General features: G+C 40.8%; 2 protein-coding genes across 2 annotated transcripts in view; one reads left to right on the forward strand and one right to left on the reverse strand.

The window, feature by feature from the left end:
* Positions 1-4,715, forward strand: part of LOC134741640 (tyrosine-protein kinase Btk) — a 56,063-nt gene extending 51,348 nt beyond the window's left edge. The window contains exons 14-17 of the mRNA XM_063674494.1: positions 2,089-2,184; positions 2,635-2,776; positions 3,477-3,610; positions 4,390-4,715. Of these exons, the coding sequence (XP_063530564.1) occupies positions 2,089-2,184; positions 2,635-2,776; positions 3,477-3,610; positions 4,390-4,491 (474 nt within the window). The 3' untranslated portion in view covers positions 4,492-4,715. The remainder of the gene's footprint in view (positions 1-2,088; positions 2,185-2,634; positions 2,777-3,476; positions 3,611-4,389) is intronic.
* Positions 4,716-15,546: 10,831 nt separating this feature from the next.
* LOC134741632 (uncharacterized) lies at positions 15,547-18,295 on the reverse strand. The gene is made up of 4 exons (XM_063674485.1): positions 18,014-18,295; positions 17,666-17,875; positions 16,924-17,135; positions 15,547-15,991 (listed from the first exon to the last, which is right to left on the reverse strand). The coding sequence occupies exons 1-4, from the start codon at positions 18,167-18,169 to the stop codon at positions 15,895-15,897; spliced, it is 675 nt and encodes a 224-aa protein (XP_063530555.1). The 5' UTR covers positions 18,170-18,295; the 3' UTR covers positions 15,547-15,894.
* Between the last annotated feature and the right edge of the window lie 4,018 nt (positions 18,296-22,313).

The following is a 22,313-nucleotide window of genomic DNA, read 5'->3' on the forward strand; positions in this document are numbered from 1 at the left end:
GCACATGCGGCACGGCTCACTGTTCAACTACCTGCGCCGCACCGCACCCGACCAGCTGCCCGCCGCCGTGCTGCTCGACATGTGCATACAGGTGGGCACGTGTCTACATACATCTACACGTGACGGAGCACATGCGGCACGGCTCACTGTTCAACTACCTGCGCCGCACCGCACCCGACCAGCTGCCCGCCGCCGTGCTGCTCGACATGTGCATACAGGTGGGCACGTGTCTACATACATCTACACGTGACGGAGTACATGCGGCACGGCTCACTGTTCAACTACCTGCGCCGCACCGCACCCGACCAGCTGCCCGCCGCCGTGCTGCTCGACATGTGCATACAGGTGGGCACGTGTCTACATACATCTACACGTGACGGAGCACATGCGGCACGGCTCACTGTTCAACTACCTGCGCCGCACCGCACCCGACCAGCTGCCCGCCGCCGTGCTGCTCGACATGTGCATACAGGTGGGCACGTGTCTACATACATCTACACGTGACGGAGCACATGCGGCACGGCTCACTGTTCAACTACCTGCGCCGCACCGCACCCCACCAGCTGCCCGCCGCCGTGCTGCTCGACATGTGCATACAGGTGGGCACGTGTCTACATACATCTACACGTGACGGAGCACATGCGGCACGGCTCACTGTTCAACTACCTGCGCCGCACCGCACCCGACCAGCTGCCCGCCGCCGTGCTGCTCGACATGTGCATACAGGTGGGCACGTGTCTACATACATCTACACGTGACGGAGCACATGCGGCACGGCTCACTGTTCAACTACCTGCGCCGCACCGCACCCGACCAGCTGCCCGCCGCCGTGCTGCTCGACATGTGCATACAGGTGGGCACGTGTCTACATACATCTACACGTGACGGAGCACATGCGGCACGGCTCACTGTTCAACTACCTGCGCCGCACCGCACCCGACCAGCTGCCCGCCGCCGTGCTGCTCGACATGTGCATACAGGTGGGCACGTGTCTACATACATCTACACGTGACGGAGCACATGCGGCACGGCTCACTGTTCAACTACCTGCGCCGCACCGCACCCGACCAGCTGCCCGCCGCCGTGCTGCTCGACATGTGCATACAGGTGGGCACGTGTCTACATACATCTACACGTGACGGAGCACATGCGGCACGGCTCACTGTTCAACTACCTGCGCCGCACCGCACCCGACCAGCTGCCTGCCGCCGTGCTGCTCGACATGTGCATACAGGTGGGCACGTGTCTACATACATCTACACGTGACGGAGTACATGCGGCACGGCTCACTGTTCAACTACCTGCGCCGCACCGCACCCGACCAGCTGCCCGCCGCCGTGCTGCTCGACATGTGCATACAGGTGGGCACGTGTCTACATACATCTACACGTGACGGAGCACATGCGGCACGGCTCACTGTTCAACTACCTGCGCCGCACCGCACCCGACCAGCTGCCCGCCGCCGTGCTGCTCGACATGTGCATACAGGTGGGCACGTGTCTACATACATCTACACGTGACGGAGCACATGCGGCACGGCTCACTGTTCAACTACCTGCGCCGCACCGCACCCCACCAGCTGCCCGCCGCCGTGCTGCTCGACATGTGCATACAGGTGGGCACGTGTCTACATACATCTACACGTGACGGAGCACATGCGGCACGGCTCACTGTTCAACTACCTGCGCCGCACCGCACCCGACCAGCTGCCCGCCGCCGTGCTGCTCGACATGTGCATACAGGTGGGCACGTGTCTACATACATCTACACGTGACGGAGCACATGCGGCACGGCTCACTGTTCAACTACCTGCAAATATAGGTGTTTCTTTGTTCATATGTCTAAATATAGGCCACCGACATTCTTTTCAACGATTTTAAGTTTAACTCGGTTATAAAAGTTTCAGTTTCGGCTGAAATTGAGTCAAAACAAAACTGAACTTTTTGGTTTTGGCAAAAATACCAATTTCAGTCGGACATCAATAAAAACCCTATTGTCAAACACTCAAATACCTTTAATACAATTTATTAGGTATTTAACGTACATTATGTATTAACATACAATAATACCCTGTTTGTATACTTTCAGGTGTGCAAAGGAATGGCGTATTTGGAGAGGCATAACTACATCCATCGAGATTTAGCTGCAAGAAATTGCTTAGTAGGCGACGAAAACGTAGTAAAAGTAAGTTGAAATGTTAGAGACGTGAAAATACGAGTAATTAGCTCAAATGCGGCTCTATTTTTACAAGCTTTTATTTAGTTTCACCTGTCCCGTCCGCCAAAAGAACCCGTATTATTAAATTCAAGCCTCAGCGCTCGGACCGCGGCGCGAGCGTGTTGCAAATTTTTGCCGTGGCGCCACTTCCGCGCCAAACAAATCAATCGAAAGATATGCTCATCTATACTGCTCGCACTTGCCGGCTTGCAACCGGGCTTGCTTTTTCGTCCCGCTCTAGGCGCTCTAGCTAGTATTTTTCATTAATTGATTGTTTACCATCGTATTTAAGTAAATAAGACAAAAAAAAATTGTGCTTTTAAACTTTTTGTTGTAAAGTTTTACTTCTCTACAACTACAATAATGGTCACCCTACACCGCCAAATCTATAAAGATGGAACGTGTTGACCTGTGCAGGTGGCGGACTTCGGTCTGGCGCGGTACGTGCTGGACGACCAGTACACCAGCTCGGGCGGCACCAAGTTCCCCATCAAGTGGGCGCCACCCGAGGTGCTCAACTACACGCGCTTCTCCTCCAAGTCCGACGTGTGGGCCTTCGGTGAGTCTGCATCTAGTACACCGGTACACCAGTGTACGACCGGTACACCAGTGTACGACCGGTACACCAGTGTACGACCGGTACACCAGTGTACGACCGGTACACCAGTGTACGACCGGTACACCAGTGTACGACCGGTACACCAGTGTACGACCGGTACACCAGTGTACGATCAGTACACCAGTGTACGACCAGTACACCAGTGTACGACCAGTACACCAGTGTACGACCAATACACCAGTGTACGACTAGTACACCAGTGTACGACCAGTAGACCAGTGTACGACCAGTAGATCAGTGTACGACCAGTACACCAGTGTTCGTTCGTTGATTTCACCGTACGATTGTGTTATTCCCACTAGTTATCACCGTTTTGTTACTCGGGGTAACGACTGAGAAAAATAAAGTCAAATAATAGAAGGCCCATGCACCGCCACGCGTCGGTTCGATTATCTGAAAATGGTTGGACGAGTGGCGGCGCATGGGTGGCATTTGACACGTAATCATAGAGTTCATAGAGATAGAGTCGTTAATCCGTTGGGACTATCAATGTGTTATTTGGATGGGCAATTGCTTTACGCTGTTATTTGGATGGGACAAAAATAAAGCCGAAACGATCAAAATCAAAATTTCGAGGGATTTTTGTGAGTCTGTGAGAAACTAAGAATTGGCATGTTTTTAACTTGTACTCTCTCTGCAGGTGTTCTGATGTGGGAAGTGTTCACGTGCGGCCAAGTGCCGTACGGGCGGATGAAGAACACGCAAGTGGTAGAGATGGTGCAGAGAGGACATCTGCTGGAGATGCCCGATGGCTGTTCACCCGTCATTTATAATGTGAGTATCCTGCGTTTTTGTTAACCCTTAAATGCATGATTTTTTGTATAACTTTTTAATAAATTGAAATAGATGTGTCATGTTGTATAGATTGAGGGAATAATATTTTGGATAGCTGCATATTGAGCCACGGACCATCAAATATACGATGCATATATACATCATTATGCATTTAAGGGTTAAGGCACAGCGAGAACGGGTGCAGACGTTCCGATGTGAGAAGTGTTCACGTGCGACCGAGTGCCGTTTGAAATTAACGGTTTTTCGGACGATACCGTAATTAAAACGGTTTCCAAACCATATCGCGCAACAGAAATAGTACATTTTACAATTAGTGTGAAAAGACATTTCACACGTGTTGTAAACGACGTTTTTTAATACAATTGCGAAAAAATAATAAATTAATATATCATTAGTAGAATCATACCACCAAACCAAACCAAAACCAAAAGTACCTATACAGCCCTTGATAGTTGAGCTGCCGCAGCCCGCGATACCTTCATACTCGTGCGCGCCCCGGCCGCGGCCGCCGCGGGCCCGGCGCGGGTTGCTCAACGACACCGAGGAGTAACGAGTGAGGCCCCAGTACCTGCTCAAGCTAAATTACATAAAAACTGCGTTTCGAAACTATAGTTTGGAACTGAAAAGTAAAAAGCACTAGTTCGAGAAATTGAGCTTCTCGCACGCTACGCAGCCACAAAAAGTACCACTTTTTGAGCAACTGTATTAAAAACGAAGTTTCGTTCATCAGGTTCGTTTATAATGGTTCTCTCCCTCAGGTGATGCGCGCGTGCTGGCGCGGCACGCCGGACGAGCGGCCGTCGTTCCGCGCGCTCAAGGAGGAGCTGGCGGGCGTGGCGCAGGCCGTGCTGGCCGACTGACTGCGCCTGCTGCTCGCGCTGCTGCGCTCCACCCCCGCCCCCTCCACCACCACCACCACCACCACCACACCCGCACCACCACCACCCGCCACCTCCTCCGCGCCCGCAGTATGACCACCCCCCCGCCACCCGCACGGAGCGCGAGCCTGAACAATATCCGAACTTAGCGAATCTAAAGTGTCTGTGAACTTCAAAGATTCGCTGGCCGGATCGTGGTCGTTTTTGTTCTGAACCGTCACCTTTTCGTGCACCCGGAGATCGAGGGACTTGTCCTCCCGCCGGGGCTCGGAAACGGTAAAAAGAGAGAACGTAATTTTATAATTCGCGGGGAACGATATAATACCGATTAAACTCGGACGTTTCAAAGACATAGCAACACTTGTACATTCTATCTTGTTTCTATATTTTTAATTCAGCTGGTTAATTTCATTCTACAAAAACGAAAAACGAACGAATTTCACATAAGATGATATCTCAATGTACAAACGGAAACGAAATCAGTTTTCGTTTCTGGGTGAACGAAAACGGTTTGAAATTATAAAACGGTTTCCGAGCCCCGTTTCCACCAATACTTACGTTATAAGTTTTAAAAAGTTGACGATCCGAAACAAAAATATAACAATATGTTTGACTCGACCGTACTTAAACTTTTTGTGTATGATGTGTATCCATTAATCATTACGTATTTGAGTTTCGACTACATATAACCCGCTGACGTTATGTTTACGTTCTAGAATACTTCTGATCTCACCCGCCGAGGGCCCCTAGAAGTATAACGTATTTGGAAACATCCGACAGCGAACAAAGACAATAAACTAACGATTTGATACGGGGAAAGGGAGGAATTGATTACAAAATTGACAATTATGAATTTATAAATTGCACAGAGCTCATTTTTATCGCCGTCCACTGCCAATTAAAGAGATTTGCGCCCGCACCCGTGCCCCACTAAACTAAGCTGCGATTACTCATTTTCGTACTCATCAATATAATCATATCATTGTTAGTTAATAATCTACTGTAAATAAAAAGACTAATTATACACGTATTTAAGTTAGTTTGTAGATAATATAGTGACATTTTGTACATGTAGTCATTATTTTACGCGTAAACCAGTATTTATGATTATCTTAGTGTTGTCATACCTATATGTGGTATTTTCTATAAAAAGGGACTTTATTGTCGATGGCGCTTACGCCATTATTAACGATGCTCCGATTTAAATACAATGCCGCGCGACGCTGTGCGGCGTAAGCGCCATCGACAATAAGGTCCCTTTTCATAGAAAATGCCCCATATGTTCCAGCATCATTTAACTTAAGGCCGTGAATAGTATTTAATGAGACGTTCTTTTGTGTATTTATATTATAAATAGTATACGGTACGTAGAAGATACGTTCTTAAACTAGAGTCGTGAGGGGTTAGAGAAACAGTGTGGCATTCCCAACAAATGTTTGTCTTGTCCCAGCGTTTCTCTTACCCCGCAATCTTAATTATTTTAGATAAAAGTATAACATTCTGGTTTTGTAAAGATTCTGCTGCAGTATATTTTTGGCAGTTTGAGTAAAGTTTGGCTATCGAATCGTGAATGATCTTCAGGATAATTATTTTGTATGGAAACTGATTCATTGTATTTCATGTTCAATGGCATGTTTTTAATATTGGGTGTACAATATTGTTCGTTTCTTTTCCAAAACATTAAAAAATGATCTCAAAAAATCGAGAACATTTGACTAAATGCGCCTCACTTTATTTATTTATGACTTTATTGATAAGATTGCAAATTTACACATGTCAATGACAACCTACTGTACCATCGTCCACACTGTTAACTGTTCATCGATGGACCTTATCACAAAAGCCATAAAGTCCACCGGTGGACAGTTGAGTGTATACCATTGTTAAATAGTTTTATTCTATTTTTATTCGTCAAGTTGTTTTATTTTTTTACAGTACATATGGTGCTACTTTCTCGCACTAGTGCGGAAAGTGCACTTTTTGTGCATATGTCGAAAGTTTAAAGGGCCATATCGTGTCGATTTAAAACACTTCCTGCGGTCGTGTTTTAATTTATCGCCACACGTTTCGAATTTCCTCTTTTCCGCACTTGTATCGAAAATAACTATATTTTTTGAAATTGAAATCACTTACTTAAGTAGTAAGGAATAACTTTGATACAGTATAAAGGCGAAGGCAAAAATATCGATACAGACAAATGGCTCAAAAATATGTCAACACTACTTTATTGTCTAAGCCCTAAGGTGTAAGAGCGTACACACATTTTTGAAACTTTGGGAATGTATAAATATTTATGCCCTTGACTGTACCTACATCATTCGTCTACCTAGACTTTATTTCGCCTTGCGATGTGCTGAAACGAGGATATGCAAAAAATATTTAATATTTCGGCATTTTTTTTGTGGAAATTTCCAGTATAATGTTTCCTTGGCCAGACTATAACTCAGGTGCTTTCACAGCCGAATAAGGGGTCGTCCATTAATTACATCACACAAAATTTCGTTTTTTTTAGACCCCTCCCCCTCCTTCCCACGTCACACTTTTTCATAGGAAAAAGATAGGTTATTAATGGGTGAATCAACTTTTACAACACTGATTTCGACACACTTTTTAGACAGCCAAGCAAAGAAAAATCGATTTTTGAAAAACCATGTTGATTTTTCCATTTTTTTATTACACGGGCATTATTAGACACATAATATTTAATTAATACATTAAAATTACAAATCGATCAGATAAAAGTTACATTTTGAACGGTAACGCAGCAGAAAAGTACGAAAACGGCGTGTCCCTGATTTATGTATGGGAGAAAACTTTTTTTCTGCTGCGTTACCGTACAAAATGTAACTTTTATCTGATCAAGTTGTTAATTATAATGTGTTAATTAAATACTTATGGATCTAATTATGCTCGAGTACACAAAAAAGTAAAAAAAATCAACATGGTTTTTGAAAAATCGATTTTTCTTTGCTAGGCAGTCTTTGCTAGGGACACGAAATCAAGTGTTCTAAAAGTTGATTCAGCCTACGAACTGTCACACTTGGCATGACCCCCCCCCCCCTGTTGTTGTGACGTAATATGTGGACGGACCCTAAGCTATGACCTATACGACATAACACTGTACGACACTGTAGTTGATTAGATGTTTTTATTTTTAAAATGGGATTTTTGTAAATAAAGTACGTACATCAAAAGACGCCACAAAACATTCCATGGTGTGTTGTAAATGTTGTAATGAAAGATTTGAGAAAACTAACCAATTTTTTGTAAATTCAATTATTATTACATGAACTAGTCAAAATAAGCAAACAAAGCGCAAACAAGATGTGTGATAATTTGTCTGTAAACATTTATTAAACAGATGTACCTAATCCTCCATTTGTAAACTTTATTGTAAGGACTTTTCACGGAAAACTATTAACTTTTGGGTTATTTATACGAATGACGAGGACTATCGATTTAAAAAGGAAAAAAAAATATGATCACTATTGTGGCAAATTTTCACACACATTTTGTAAGGACCGTCACAAAAGTGACACCTGAAATTTGTATGAAAAACTGGACACTCTTTTTCTTTTTTTTTAATCAATATCTTACCTCTGACTATTCTGACTCGAAATAGTCCAAAAGTTGATAGCTTTCGAAAAAAGTTAATGATACACTTTTTTCTGTAAACTCCCGCAAAGGCAAGGTCTACCCCTAGGCCATAATTAAACCGCGAAAATCGAAGTTCGCAAATTGCGGGCATCTTTCTCTGATTATGCCTCCATTGGAGTAAAAGAGAAAGATCCCCGCAATTTGCGACTTCTGGTTTTTGCGGTATGCCCTTTACCCCTCTAGCAAGTGAGGGGTGTTGCTGTTATTAAAATTGCAATTGTTTCTTGTCCATTGAAAGGGAAGACACTAACGCTGCGTCTTACGTAAGCTGTATGCGAACAACTCGCGAATGCGAAGCGTAGCGATCGCCCACGTAGGACACTTCTATAGGTAAAGTATTGATTCACCCCGCGCCGCCCCGCTTCGCGTTGGCGTGTTGTTCGCCTACGTATCAATTCCACAATTTTATATATAACGAAACAATAAAACGACTCGATTTTAACCAATTCTAAACATTGTGCCAATATTATTGTTACATTTATTACTTTTAGGAACATTACAAAGTACAGGTACACGTGAGACTTAAAATTTGATATAAACATTATTGTAATTTCGAAGTTTAATGTTGTTTATGAACTGAAACGCTATACCCACATAGAAGAAATTTCTCAGGCTTTTTACCAATCACATTCCACCTATAAATTGTGTTCGTAGATTCCTTTATATTCTAAAAATGAGATGATTGTAGTGCTGTCAATTCATTTAAAATAAAGTTGAGGATGATTAGTTGAATATTATTGCACATGATTTTACCGCGAGGCATACAAAACAAATGTAACAGTACAATATAATAGGAATATTTGTGCAAAATGGATGACTCCATTTAGTGGTTTTTCGCTTAGGATTGTACAGTGATTAATTTGTATAACTGTTTTGTAATATTAGTAAGTCAAATAAAATAATTGAAATCATACAACTTTTTATTTACAGTATCCGTTATTTAGTTTGACACCTTGCCTTTAGTCGTAACACTAGTACGTATTATATTCTTTTCTTTCGGTTAAATTATCTATCTAGATATTTCGACGCCACCTGAGGGCCTTCCGCCATCATTGAAAAAAGGTATTGCCTCTCTGTTGCTCGAATATGCAAGTGATAGAGAGGCAAATAACGATTTTCTCACTTTTCAAGGTCTTCTGATATTCGCGATAGAGCAACGATGCCGCAATGCCACATGCGGTTCTTGAACCCTGAACACATCGCATCGCATCGAAAAGGGTTTGTATTATAGAGTTAGACCAAGAAGTCTTCAGAGATTTTGACAACACGCAGTGCCGGTATGGTGCCAGTGTTATTTATACGTCATAAATCCATAGAAGTTTGACGTTTAAAATAACACCTGCGGTGGCAGCATGGTTCCATTTTTATCGCCTGTCACTTTCGCACTTACATACTTGTTAGAAAGTGACAGGCATGGTGACAGGTGATAAAAGTGTGACCGTGCTACGGAACTGCACTGCGTGCTGTCAAAATCTGCAGACTTTTCGTGGTTTAACTCTAGCAGTTTACTGCAGACAGAGACCGGGAGGGGAAGGTACCCACCATCCACACTGCTGGCTACCTAACTAACCCCCACTCCTCCTACCTCGCGAACTCCCACACCTCCGTCATATTGAAAAAATTCCGAAAACTGAATGGACAAAGAATCTATAATTATTATAATTATCGAACCTGCTTGCCAAATTTTACGAGAAACAGTTGAAAAATGCGACCTGCAGAGAACATCAGGACATACGAAATAATCTTTGCCCAAGCTGGAACGGAGACCTTCGCTTTCGTTCGGTCAACTAAATAATAGCTTGTAATATCAGTAGTCACAGCCTGCACCTCCGTCACAGAATAAATAATAGTACTATGTACAGAAGATTCACTCTCTAACAAAACGCGTCTATTACGACAGATATGACCGCTAGGTGGCGCAAGCGCGAGCAGGCGTCCGTTCCGTAGCGGTGCGTGGCAACCACTATGGCTAGACACCAAAATTGGTGTGGGCCGCATGTATTTGTAGCGACGGGACGAAATCGCGGAGTGAGCCACGCCTGCCTTCGTTGACCGTCGTCTTGTCAGGTCACCGATGGGATTGGCAATTGTCAAAGGCCCCAGCATATTTTACCAGTCTCTAGTTTGATTCTATGAGATTTAGCTTAAAAGATCTAGGCCATAAAATTCGCAAAAAAAAGAATTTGGCACTAATTCATACGATTGACAGGTGAAACCTATGCTGGCGCAATCTGTAAAATTCTTCGACCGGCCGACCCCGTGAGTTAAGGGGCCCACTGAATATCAGTGCGCCGGACGATATCGGCCTGTCAGTTGTTCGGAACTGTCAAATTTTTGTTCTAACTGACAGGCCGAAATCGTCCGGTGGACTGATAGTCAGTGGGCCCCCTTAGGGCTCATTTAAGACGGCACGTGAACTCGCATGCGATTTTAGATATCTACATTGCGGACTTTTGAGGTTACATCAATTTTATCCGACCGATAAAACACCGCAATGTAACGAAACTCTCATACGAGTTCTCGCACCGTTTAAATGAGCCCTAAGCTTAGAAAGGGTCTAAGCATCATGATCTAAGGGTCATGTAACTTCGACCACAGCATTCTTATAAAACTGATGGCTCAAAACTGTGATGTTAAGAAAAAACGATCAACATTTTTTTTTTATACTACGTCGGTGGCAAACAAGCATACGGCCCGCCTGATGTTAAGCAGTCTCCGTAGCCTATGTACGCCTGCAACTCCAGAGGAGTTACATGCGCGTTGCCGACCCTAACACTCCTCTCCCTCGAGCTCTGGCAACCTTACTCACCGGCAGGAACACAACACTATGAGTAGGGTCTAGTGTTATTTGGCTGCGGTTTTCTGTAAGGTAGAGGTACTTCCCCAGTTGGGCTCTGCTCTAGATCTGGAATGACATCCGCTGTCCTGTGCCCTACCACACAAAGCGAGATGTCATTCGCAGTGCCCATACCTCTCTTTTGGACATAGTTTAAGGACATACCCGGGTCCGGACGTAGTTTATGGACATACCCGGGTCCAACATTTTAAGGTTCTTGCTTTATTGGTATAATATAAATTGGTATTGGTATATATATTGGTAAATAGTATTTTACTTAAATGGTAGGTAGCAGTGCTGGGCAAAAAGTAATTTAATTACTAATTAACAATTGCAATTTTGAGGCCACAGGTGACCCTCGCGCGGGCGGCTTTCTCGCGCAAAGATTGGCCATAGCAATCCAGCGCGGGAATGCCGCCTGCGTGATGGGCACCTTGCCTAGGGGGCAAAATTTAGAAAGCCATTTTATGTAAGTATTTTTCAGTTTATTTTTACTTTAGTATAATTTAGTATTATTATTTGTAGTTTTAAATATTATTATTTTTAAGTTTATTTATAATTAGGTACCTGTATTATGATATTTTATTTAGTTTGTAATTTGTTTATTGTTTAAGTATCTTTTAGTTTTTTATTCTTACTGTAATTTATTTTAGTTAAATAAATATATATTACTATGTATTACAATTAGTAATGGAAATTATAAAAAAAAATACATGTAAAAAGTAGTTGCGCCTTCAATTTTCAATTACAATTGCAAAAAGTATTTTTTTTTATATTACATTTTGAAATTGAAATTAGAGTATTACTCAATTACAAATTACTTTTATTCAATACAAGTCTTCGATCATCTTTATTCCCACAATCATATTAAAATTATGGATGAGCTTTAAATTTGACCAACCTTACAATATTTGACTTTTTGTATTAAAAAAACATAAAGGAGTAAATTTGCAAGTTTTTGTACAAGCGGAAATAATACATAAATAAAAAACAGTTTTATGTATGGGAAATTCCAGGATTAAAATGTTAGATTTTTATACCATCGGGTTTAAGTTAATGTATAAAATAAATGACAGTAAGAGTGAATGTAATACATTTGTTCATCTTTGTAAATTAGAAAAAAGTTATCATTCAGTAATTGAGTAATTGAGCATTTTCAAATTACATAGGAAATGGAATTGCATGTAATTAAATTACAAACAATTAAATTACATGCAATTAAATTTGTAATTAAATTACACAAGTAATTAATTGCGCCCAACTCTGGTACGTAGGAAGTTTAATCTCGATGCAAATAAGAAGATGAAGTGGTAATTTATAATTTACAATTAATAATACAATTATAAGTTAAGTATATATTTAACAACAATAACAAAACAATCATTTCGCAGACTAAAGATAAACTATAACACTTTAAACTCTCGCGTTTTGTACACATAATTAATGTCATTAATGGGTCTAACGCGATTAAATTTCATTATTTTACCTTTTTTCTGACATTTTAATCAAATCAATCAAACAAGCAATCAATCAGTTTCAATTTAATCGCGGTAGACCCATTAATGACATTAATTATAAAGATAAACTAGATTCTTCTACCTACGTTATAATACCTTTAAGGGCCCACTGCATGTGTAGCCGATGATTGCAGCCACAGGCGGAGAGGAGCTAAATTAGAACACTAGGGATACTTTTTGAGGTAAGTGTTAGAGCGCATGGACATGCGTGTATCGCTCGGAGGCGTATAGGGAACTGACTCATGATTGGTCGATAGCCGCGAGGCTCGTTGCACACATATGCATGCTCTCGCGCACACTTTATTTACACATAGAAGACAACAATGGTAAGTAAGGTAAGTACCTACATTTTTATAATATTAAACTAGAATGTATATTAATTACTAAGTTTTATGTTTCAGGTTATTCATTTCAGGTCCAGTTTATTGCGTCGTCTACAGCATGACTATCAGTCCGCCGGACGATATCGGCCTGTCAGTTGTTCGGAACTGAAATTTTTGTTCTAACTTGACAGGCGGATTTTGTCCGGCGCACTGATAGTCAGTGGACCCCTTAATAGGTAATAAAACAAAACGGAATGTTGGTATGCAACTTTTTTAAGAGGGACAAGAACAGTTATTACCAGAGCCTGGAAATTTCGCGGCAAAACAAAAGACTGTCGCATTCTTGCTAGAGTTAGAAACATTTTTTTATCGATATCGATAGTTGGGTAATGGAAGAAAAAGACGGCCAACCAAATAAAAATAATATTTCAAAAAAAAAATTGTGAGGTTTGAATAAAATTATCACAAACAGATACAATTAGTATACATAAGTCTTTGCCCTTATCACTACTTGCTTCAACCATGTACCTAATCATGCTTTGCTTGGCTTTGACTGAACTTAATTATCAAGAATTCAAGAAAAAATTGCATTGCCAATTTATGAATTCATTAAGGTGTCCATGCACTTTTGCAGCTTTAAACAAAATGCGGTATTTTCTATAAAAAAGGACCTTATTGTCGATGGCGCTTACGCCATTATTAACGATGCTCCGATATAAATACAATGCCGCGCGACGCTGTGCGGCGTAAGCGCCATCGACAATAAGGTCCCTTATCATAGAAAATGCCTCAAATATCAGTATGTAAAAGAGCAGTGTATCGAAAGCTTTATTTTTACTTAATTAATAAATATCAAGTTATTAAAATTCTTTGAAATAATTGCGAATATTAACTCAAAAACATCCTGTAGACAGGAATACAGATCATCAATATGCCTACTTTTTCGGACAACCTTTAATAAAAGATCCATCAAACTGTATATAATAGGGAATATTACGCAAAACTCTGCGTAGAGCGCGTCACTAGCACAATCACAGGGCCTACCGCGAAACACGAAAATCGAAAGTTCGGTTTCTGCCTCTCTATCACTCTTGCTTATTCGATCGATAGAGGCAGTTAACGAAATTTCGATTTACGCATTTCGCGGTAGGCCACCTGTAAACAAACCGCCTTGATATGCATCAGTCATAGAGAAAACTTGTCAAAAAACTGTTTAAGGTTTAGTATGTATAAATTAGTCTATGGTTTAGTATGTGCACTAGTGCTGCACTCTGGCGGCAGAACATTGTAGTAATATTCCCTATTGCCAAACTTTTGTAGTAAAATAAAATATTGATGTGAATGTTCTTCAAGTTTCCACTTTCCACTAAATCCTATTCTATTTAAAGCTAATAAATTAGTTTTATATAATTAATTATGATTATTACAAGTCATAACATAACAATAACCTACTCCAATTTCAAGTAACAAATTGACAATTTGGTGTTATATGGTTGACTAAATGTGGCTTTCCACCACAGAAGGGTCCTTATGCTTCAAGTACAATAAGGACCTTTATATCTGAAATTCCAACAGAAATTCTGATAGAAAGGAAGCATTAAGGACCCCTTTCTGATGGAAAGTCACAAATATACTTGACATTTGTATATAATAAGTGACAATCATAATATAAATTCGTATAGATTAAGTTAAAATAATTTATAATGTAATTTAATATTATGAAATAAATAAATCTAAATCTAACATTGTCATAAACTTCTAAATCCTTAAATTAACAATATAGTTATAGTTAATAGGCAAACTGTGAGTCTTCACTAACCTAACAGAAATAAAATGTATGTTTAATTCAACACTCTTAGGATACGTAATTTAATAAAATATTTTGGTCCTAAGATATTTCACCCCTTTGCTTTAAAGCTTCAGTGTAAGACATAAAATCAGCTTCTTGGTATTTTCGGAAAGAGTAGGTACCTTGGGACTTGCCAAGATCTTGTTTGTAGAAAACGAAGCGAAACGCTATTGTTTCTCTATCACTCTTCCACATTAGTGCGATAGAGACAGATAACAAAAAAATAATAAATAAATATTATAGCACATTCTTACACAGATTGACTAAGTCCCACGGTAAGCCTAAGGAGGCTTGTGTTATGGGTACTCAGGCAACGATATATATAATATATAAATACTTAAATACATAGAAAACACCCATGACTCAGGAACAAATATCTGTGCTCATCACACAAATAAATGCCCTTACCCGGATTCGAACCCAGGACCATCGGCTTCACAGGCAGGGTCACTACCCGCTAGGCCAAACCGGTTGTCAAAACAGATAGCATATCGTTTCTCTGCGAACAATTGTCATTTTGACTAGGCCATGTCTTTGGTAAGTGACAGTGACACACGGGTGGAGAATAGAACTTACAATTATCAGCACTATAACCTAGACCTTAATAAGTATTCAAACAAAGCTACAGTTCAAAATATTTAGATCACCACGGTTTCACTCACTATTATTTTTAGTCGCTTTTGGCGACATGTTTCGGACTCTTCGGGAGTCCTTCCTCAGGTATGAGTGTCCGCGGCGGTTTCAATCAGGACGGAGGCTGGATGTTGCCACCTGCATAGAAGTCTATACGATTGCGTGGACATAGTGAGTGCAGTGTGCTTGACTTCGGTCGATACAGCCGCCCTACCAGACCTTCACTTCACGACTCCAGCTGCAGACTGCCCCGCGCCCCCCGCCCCCGCCCCATCAGCGCGCGCGCAACGAGCGTCGAGGCGGGCGACGCGGGCAGTGCACGGAGTACAGCCGCCGCGGGCACGAGCGCCTGAGGAAGGACTCCCGAAGAGTCCGAAACGTGTCGCCAAACGCGAATAAAAATAATAGTGAGTGTAACCATTATGATCCAAATATTTTCGATTAAAGCTACAGTTCAAACATAAATCTACCTTTACCTTAATTCATGTATGTACCATGTCCTGTATGTGCCTTGTCGTTATTTGAATAATATTATCAAAAGGGATGGTGTTGATACCATCTAACTATCCGTTAGGCGTCAGTTGGCAAGATGTCTGGTATCAAATATTTACAGAGATCCATCTCCGAGTTAACAAATGTTACTTTGCTTGAGGTGTTGTCATCCAACCTGTAACAAAATTACAAGTTTTTATTTAAGTGTAATGTGGGAAAGCAATGGATGGCAATAGCTTCAAACAGAAGCAAATGGATTGAGTTGGAGGAGGCCTTCACCCAAAGAGGGGTTCACCACTAAGCAAATTAAGATAGATTCAACCTACAAATGTAACCTAAACTTAGTGTGAATAAACGGCTTTTTTTTTTTTTTTTTTATTTAAGTGTAATGTGAAGAGAGAATCTGAGAGTCCTAACCAGTTTCCAGGGCCGTATTGCATAATAAACTACAACAAATATTACAAGCAGAACTCCTTTTCTAATTAAGTGAAATTAGAAAAGGAGCCGCTTGTAATATTAGTTGTAGTTTATTATGCAATACGATCCAATCTAGAAGGTTTTCCCAATAAATCCAAATATATTCCTAATAGTCACATTTTGGTGATTCATTATAAATACAAATAACTTTATTTTGCATGAAATATGGTACATTTGAATTTGAAAACAAGTCACATTTCCAGAAAGACCAATGTAATTAGAACCTTAAATCTAATTGCTCCGGTTCGGTTGTGGGTTATGTTTATAAACTAACATTAATAATAATATTTTAACCTTTTAAGTGTAATTCAAACATTATTATTTAATATACATGTTTTAGGTTTATTTTAGTTTATAAGTAATTTGTATGTTAACTTTATTGTTGCATTTCCTTAACAGGATTAGTTTGTAATTTTAATAACAAAACTTCCGTGAGACAGACATATTAAATATATTAATAACGGGTCACGGGTTTGTTTGTAATACTCACAATTATACTTATATTATACATGTAGGTTTAACATCCACACTCACTATGCATAGATAAAAAATACCGACCACAAAAATTCCGGACTCCGTTTAAAAGTAAGAAATTTATTTGGATGTTTTGGGTATATTTAAAATACTAACCATCCTTTTATAACTGCCCAGCACCCTGAAAATAATGTGGGTGCATTGATGATGAGACAAACCCCGAGTCTCTCCGGATAATGTCTACTTAGCAGCCAAATCAGGTTCTTTAGAACTTGGTAATCCATGCAAGACAGGGTGAATCCATTCAGGTCAAACACTATGCATAGATTGTCTATTACTTCCTCAAAACATCTTTTACTGGCATCTTCCTGAAAATGAAATAAATACAATTTGTATTTTATTTTTAACTATGATTAACCTTTCATGTGCTTAGTAGCAGATCTGCTCCATATATAATCAACTTAAACGTGAAGTTGTCACGGTTGCTATTTATATGGCAATTTTTTGACATGCGCATACGAAAGGTTAAAAATTAAAATATGTTCATTCAGGAAACACTTAGAAACATATTAGATTAGTACATCTGTCAAATCACAATACAAAAACCCTTTGTTTCGCAAACTTCCGCAGTGGGAATGTTTATTTTAAATTTACGTAATTGACAGAAAGCTAAAATTCCAACAAATTTAAAGTAATGTCTGCCACTTGACATGCTATTAAAAATGTAATTTACGGTATGAAATGGAGGAGAGGAAAACATTACTTAATAAATAGTTTTTGTGCCTGTATAAGCTACATGTACAAAAGATTCATGACTGGCTTTAATGGAAAATATTTATCAATGATTTTAAGCTTAGCAGCTACACTATAAAGAAAACTTTTTATTAAAGACATTTACCAAACAGTAAACAATAAATTTGGTGAGTTCATCAATGTTGCGGTCATTGGAGCTGTGGTTCTTCGCCGGAATGTAGACAATGGGCCGCCCCGTGATGTCCCGGTGCTTTAGAACTCTAGCTTTGTTTGAATACTTCTCTATTAGTTCTGCATCCTTGTGTAATTCAGTCACACCATATTCTGCACGCCATTTGTTAGTTTTTATTATTGCCTGAAATTAAGTACACAATTTTTATAAAAGGACTAGTGATTAGTATATTGGCAAAATTGATAAATAGGTGATAACTAGGAAAAAATCGATAAATTGAAATGAATGTTGTTAAGAATGCTGAGCAGCTAGGTTAGATACCTGGAAAGCGTTATCGACAGTTCTAAAGGCACGAAGATACCGTCGTAGAGAGTAATCGTTGTGGTACTGTGCCGGGTCAGCGCTAACTATTATATTCATTCGTTCCTTCAACTGCCTCAAGTCGTCTTCGTTAACCGGTTTCAGTTTCTCGGCCATGATTCAGGAACAAGATATTTATCTTTACGTAAAGTGGACTATAACCCAAATTGGTCAGAATATAATACGTATAATCCTAGTCTCCCTAAGAAGTTAGATAACTGTGTAAACTAATTCTTTCAAAACATTTTCCCTTCCCTTATCAGTCACTCAGTCACAAGTGTCATAACACACCACAGACAAACCATAGATAAACTATGCTATCTAATCAAATGAGTATAGAACAAAGATATTAAGGGTTCTATCACACTGGAGATTTGCGATCGAGTTGAAAGCGAGGCGAGTAGATTTCAGGCACATCGATTTAACTGCGTGATAAGATACTGGGATTCTTTGAAAATACGTTACGTTCTCGCGGCGAAATCGTTACGCGAACTCGCTGTTAAATCGCTAGTGTGATAGGGGCCCTAATAGTCAAAGTCAGCTGAGAGCATGGACTTGGCATGGACTAAAAGCCGTAACAGACTACTGCACCGCACTCTATGACGACTTGGCGGAACAACTGCGTCGAACGCCACTCAAGGAGGGCTAACGCGTATGAATTCGCCGCTAGGGGCGCTAGTGTAGATGGTGGTCTTTTCCATAGTTCGAAATGTCAAATGTCACTTGTCACTTCAATGACTGACAGATGTTCTATAGTCTTTTGGACCACCATCAACAGAGGCGCCAACTGGTGAGCAAAAAAACGATAGCCTGTAATATATAATGTGTACTGTAACACCCTAGTTTGCTCTATCTGTCAAAGATTGCGCGACAACGCCTATGAAAGGCGATAGATGGCACAATTCAGTCATTCTCCGACATATATATATACTTAACACGTTTTGATCTTTAAGGTTGTTTAAAGAATTAAAAACATGTAAGGTATAAGACGCTTTACACACTTAATTCAGTCGGCCTAACTAGGATCCTGAAAAAAGTTCTTGTGCAGTCAAAATCTTGCTAAACGCGGTTACACCTTTAGGTACGGGGGTACGATTTAGGATTCTGAATTAAGTAAGATGTGTGATTTGTGTGAAGCGCTTAAGCCTTATTAATAATGATTTATAGCTAAATAAAATGAAAGTCTCATAAACAAGCTTAAACACTTCAAAAGTATATTTAAGGAAAGGTAAGAACGCCAGATTTTCCACGACATGGGATATGGGATCAAAGTTGTCGAAAAGTGTGTGATCGGAGTTCGGAGTGTCGACACATTTGCCAAGTTGGCTGCAACGGCGAGGCGAGTCCCGCGGGTGTGATCGGTGCTCTTACACGGTAAGGAATTGTGTGGATCGCGGTTTCTCTCACTTATTTTACCCCAGACTGAAGCACGGCGAAAGCACTTGGGTACATTTGACAATTTTCTTAACTCGTTCGCGTCTTTCCTGTAGACATCGCTAAGATAATCTAAAGCTAATTATTACGCTAAACACCCTTACAGGTGGGAACTGGGGGAACCCCAATACGGCAACACAGTCACTGTGCAGCTGCTACACAGTGCATCCTACCCTTTTATTATCTTAGATTAATAATTCTATTAGTGTCGGGTACTGGTTCCCTGTCGGTCGCTGGTGCCACTACACTACGTTACTGTACTGTAGTTATAGTTGGGTCCCAGGTAGCAAAGGGACGTCAGCGACGTCATAATGACTTAATGAGGGCTATCGTTTTTTTGCTCACCAGTTGGCGCCTCTGTTCAATCAATCTTTGGGTATTATGGCTCCATCGATATTGTCGATGATTCCGCCAACGTCAAGGTTTAGGAAGGCACGTGCTTTATGAAGACAATTGGCCGGTGAATATCCACGACGCAGTTCACTCAGATGAGAATCGAATGTAGATCTACCAGGACAAAACAAACATATATTATTAAAACTAACTACTACAAATACAGGTTATTGTTTTTAATGTGTTTAGCTAAAACGTTCACAAAAGGGGAGGTAACTAATGTAAGGAGGAAATTAATGTTAACAGGACGGGGAATTTTAGGGGGGAGGATGTCATACAAGGGGGTGACGAGACGATTACAATTCCAAAATACGTGTTCGAGAGTACCCTCCGCCAGACCACATTCACATAGAGTGGTCTCGAACACGCATTTTTTTCAAGCGAACAGGGGTGCAAACGTGGCCCAGTCGGAGGCGAACGATCGTTGAAGTAATGTTCTTTGGCAAGGACTTCCGAGTACCAGAGAACCACGGTTTATGGGGAATATTTGGTTGGATTCCGCGATAATGCTTAGCGATCTGTAGTTGAGTAGTATGCCATCGGGTGTTCCAGGTATCTCGCAAGTGGGTTAGAGCTTGGGCCTTAATGTCACGAGGAAAGCATCGATCATACCTGTAGCTGCCAATCGTTATTGCTTCCTTGGCGCACTGGTCGGCCATCTCATTACCTGATATTCCGCTATGACTCGGAATCCAAGCCAATATTACCTGAATATTCTCCAAATGACATTTGTAAAGCAGGTCTTTGATTTTTAAAGTAATGCTGAAGTTTTCTTTAGCATGAAAAGGCCTTTTAACTATATCTTGTAAGCAGCTCAACGAATCAGTTAAAATAATGGATTTATTAAGGTGGTGGTGGTGGGTGGTGGTGGGTGGGTTTTTTGCTCACCAGTTGGCGCCTCTGTTGATGGTGGTCCAAAAGACTAAAGAACAGCTGTCAGTCATTGAAGTGACAAGTGACATTTGACATTTCGAACTATGGAAAAGACCACCATCTACACTAGCGCCCCTAGCGGCGAATTCATACGCGTTAGCCCTCATTATGGCGTCATTATGACGTCGCTGACGTCATAATGACGTATAAATGCTGTTAGGGGTTGTTTTACGGTACCTACTGTTCATTTAGACCCTTAAATCCATCAAGTTTCTTAATCTAACAATAATCATTAGATACCATTAAGATAAACTATGTACTTACTTAAATAATCTCCCATGATCCACAGTCAGCAGAACGCGTCGTTATCACAACTTGTTTGCCGAAGCCGAACCCGCGGCAAGAATTGCAAATGGCGATAATTCCAACTACACCGATAAATCAGCTACACACGCTAAACTTTTTTCCTCGAGGGTGCCTTCCGGTTCCCATTGTTGGTGATTGATCGTCTATACCTCAGGAGCATGTGCGAAAGAGTTCCATCTTGACATGTACGGAATTGTAGAATTTATTGATTCTTAATTTGTGATCAAATACTTATTTTAGAGAACTATGACGGTAGCCACGTACATAACTAACACTGGTAGCCATAGCTAGGACTAGGTCCTCATAAGTAGTAGCCACATCACTTTCTGTCAATTTTCTCGAGACAAAAAAGCCTCTTTAGGGTTCCGTACCCAAAGGACGAAAATCGGAACACTTTTGGCTATTACCAAAGATAGATATAACTCCGTAATAGATGGATACAGTCTAAGGAAAAAACGTGCCTCGAAAATCACGAAAATTTTATTCTCGATCAGAGGGCGCCACTAGTTTTGGCCTACTCTCGTATAGAGGGCGTTGACGGTTTCGTTTGTTATTCATAATTTTAACGCATATCAGTGAAAGAACATGGGTCGAAATCATATAAAAATAATTAATGCAAATAAAAAACTCATTTATCCATATTTAAATACATTTTAACGTATTTTTATAAATCTTCATTTTTAGTTTTAAAGTATGTCGATAGATGGCAGTGAATTTACAGTGGTTACAAAGTTTACTATGACAGTACCGCTCTATCTATTACTAAGCTACATAACGTTGTCGGTAGGTTCGTCTGAATGATACAAACGCGTTAAGGGTAACGCGTAAATTGTGTGATGGTACGCAACTTTCAGAGCGCGATTCCAACTGGCACTGGCTTTTAACTAGAGTTAGACCAAACTACGTTTGCAGCGAGTTTGATAGCCCAGACTGTGCGTTATTTAAACGTCATAATTTCATAGAAGTTTGACGTTTAAAATAACACTTGCACAGTCTGGACTATCAAAATCGCTGCCAACTTAGCTCTTGTCACAGGGCGGACACGCTATACATCAAAAATCACTTGCGTTTCTATGTGTGAACGCACGTCTGTACACGCGGCATGCGTCATAGTGTAATAGTACCGAGCGGCCGGCAAACGGCCGTCAATCTGCTGTCGCGGGGCGAGGTAATTAGAGTCGGGGCGGGGCAGTGC

The sequence above is a fragment of the Cydia strobilella genome, chromosome 5 (genome assembly GCF_947568885.1).
Source record: "Cydia strobilella chromosome 5, ilCydStro3.1, whole genome shotgun sequence".
NCBI lineage: Eukaryota > Metazoa > Arthropoda > Insecta > Lepidoptera > Tortricidae > Cydia > Cydia strobilella.

Excerpts from the sequence above, each read along its gene's own strand:
- LOC134741632 (XM_063674485.1), bottom strand. The coding sequence starts at position 18,169 with ATGGCCGAGAAACTGAAACCGGTTAACGAAGACGACTTGAGGCAGTTG. Across the intron at positions 17,876-18,013 it reads CTGTCGATAACGCTTTCCAG|GCAATAATAAAAACTAACAA; the intron begins GTATCTAACCTA and ends ACTTAATTTCAG. Across the intron at positions 17,136-17,665 it reads AATTTATTGTTTACTGTTTG|GAAGATGCCAGTAAAAGATG; the intron begins GTAAATGTCTTT and ends TTTCATTTTCAG.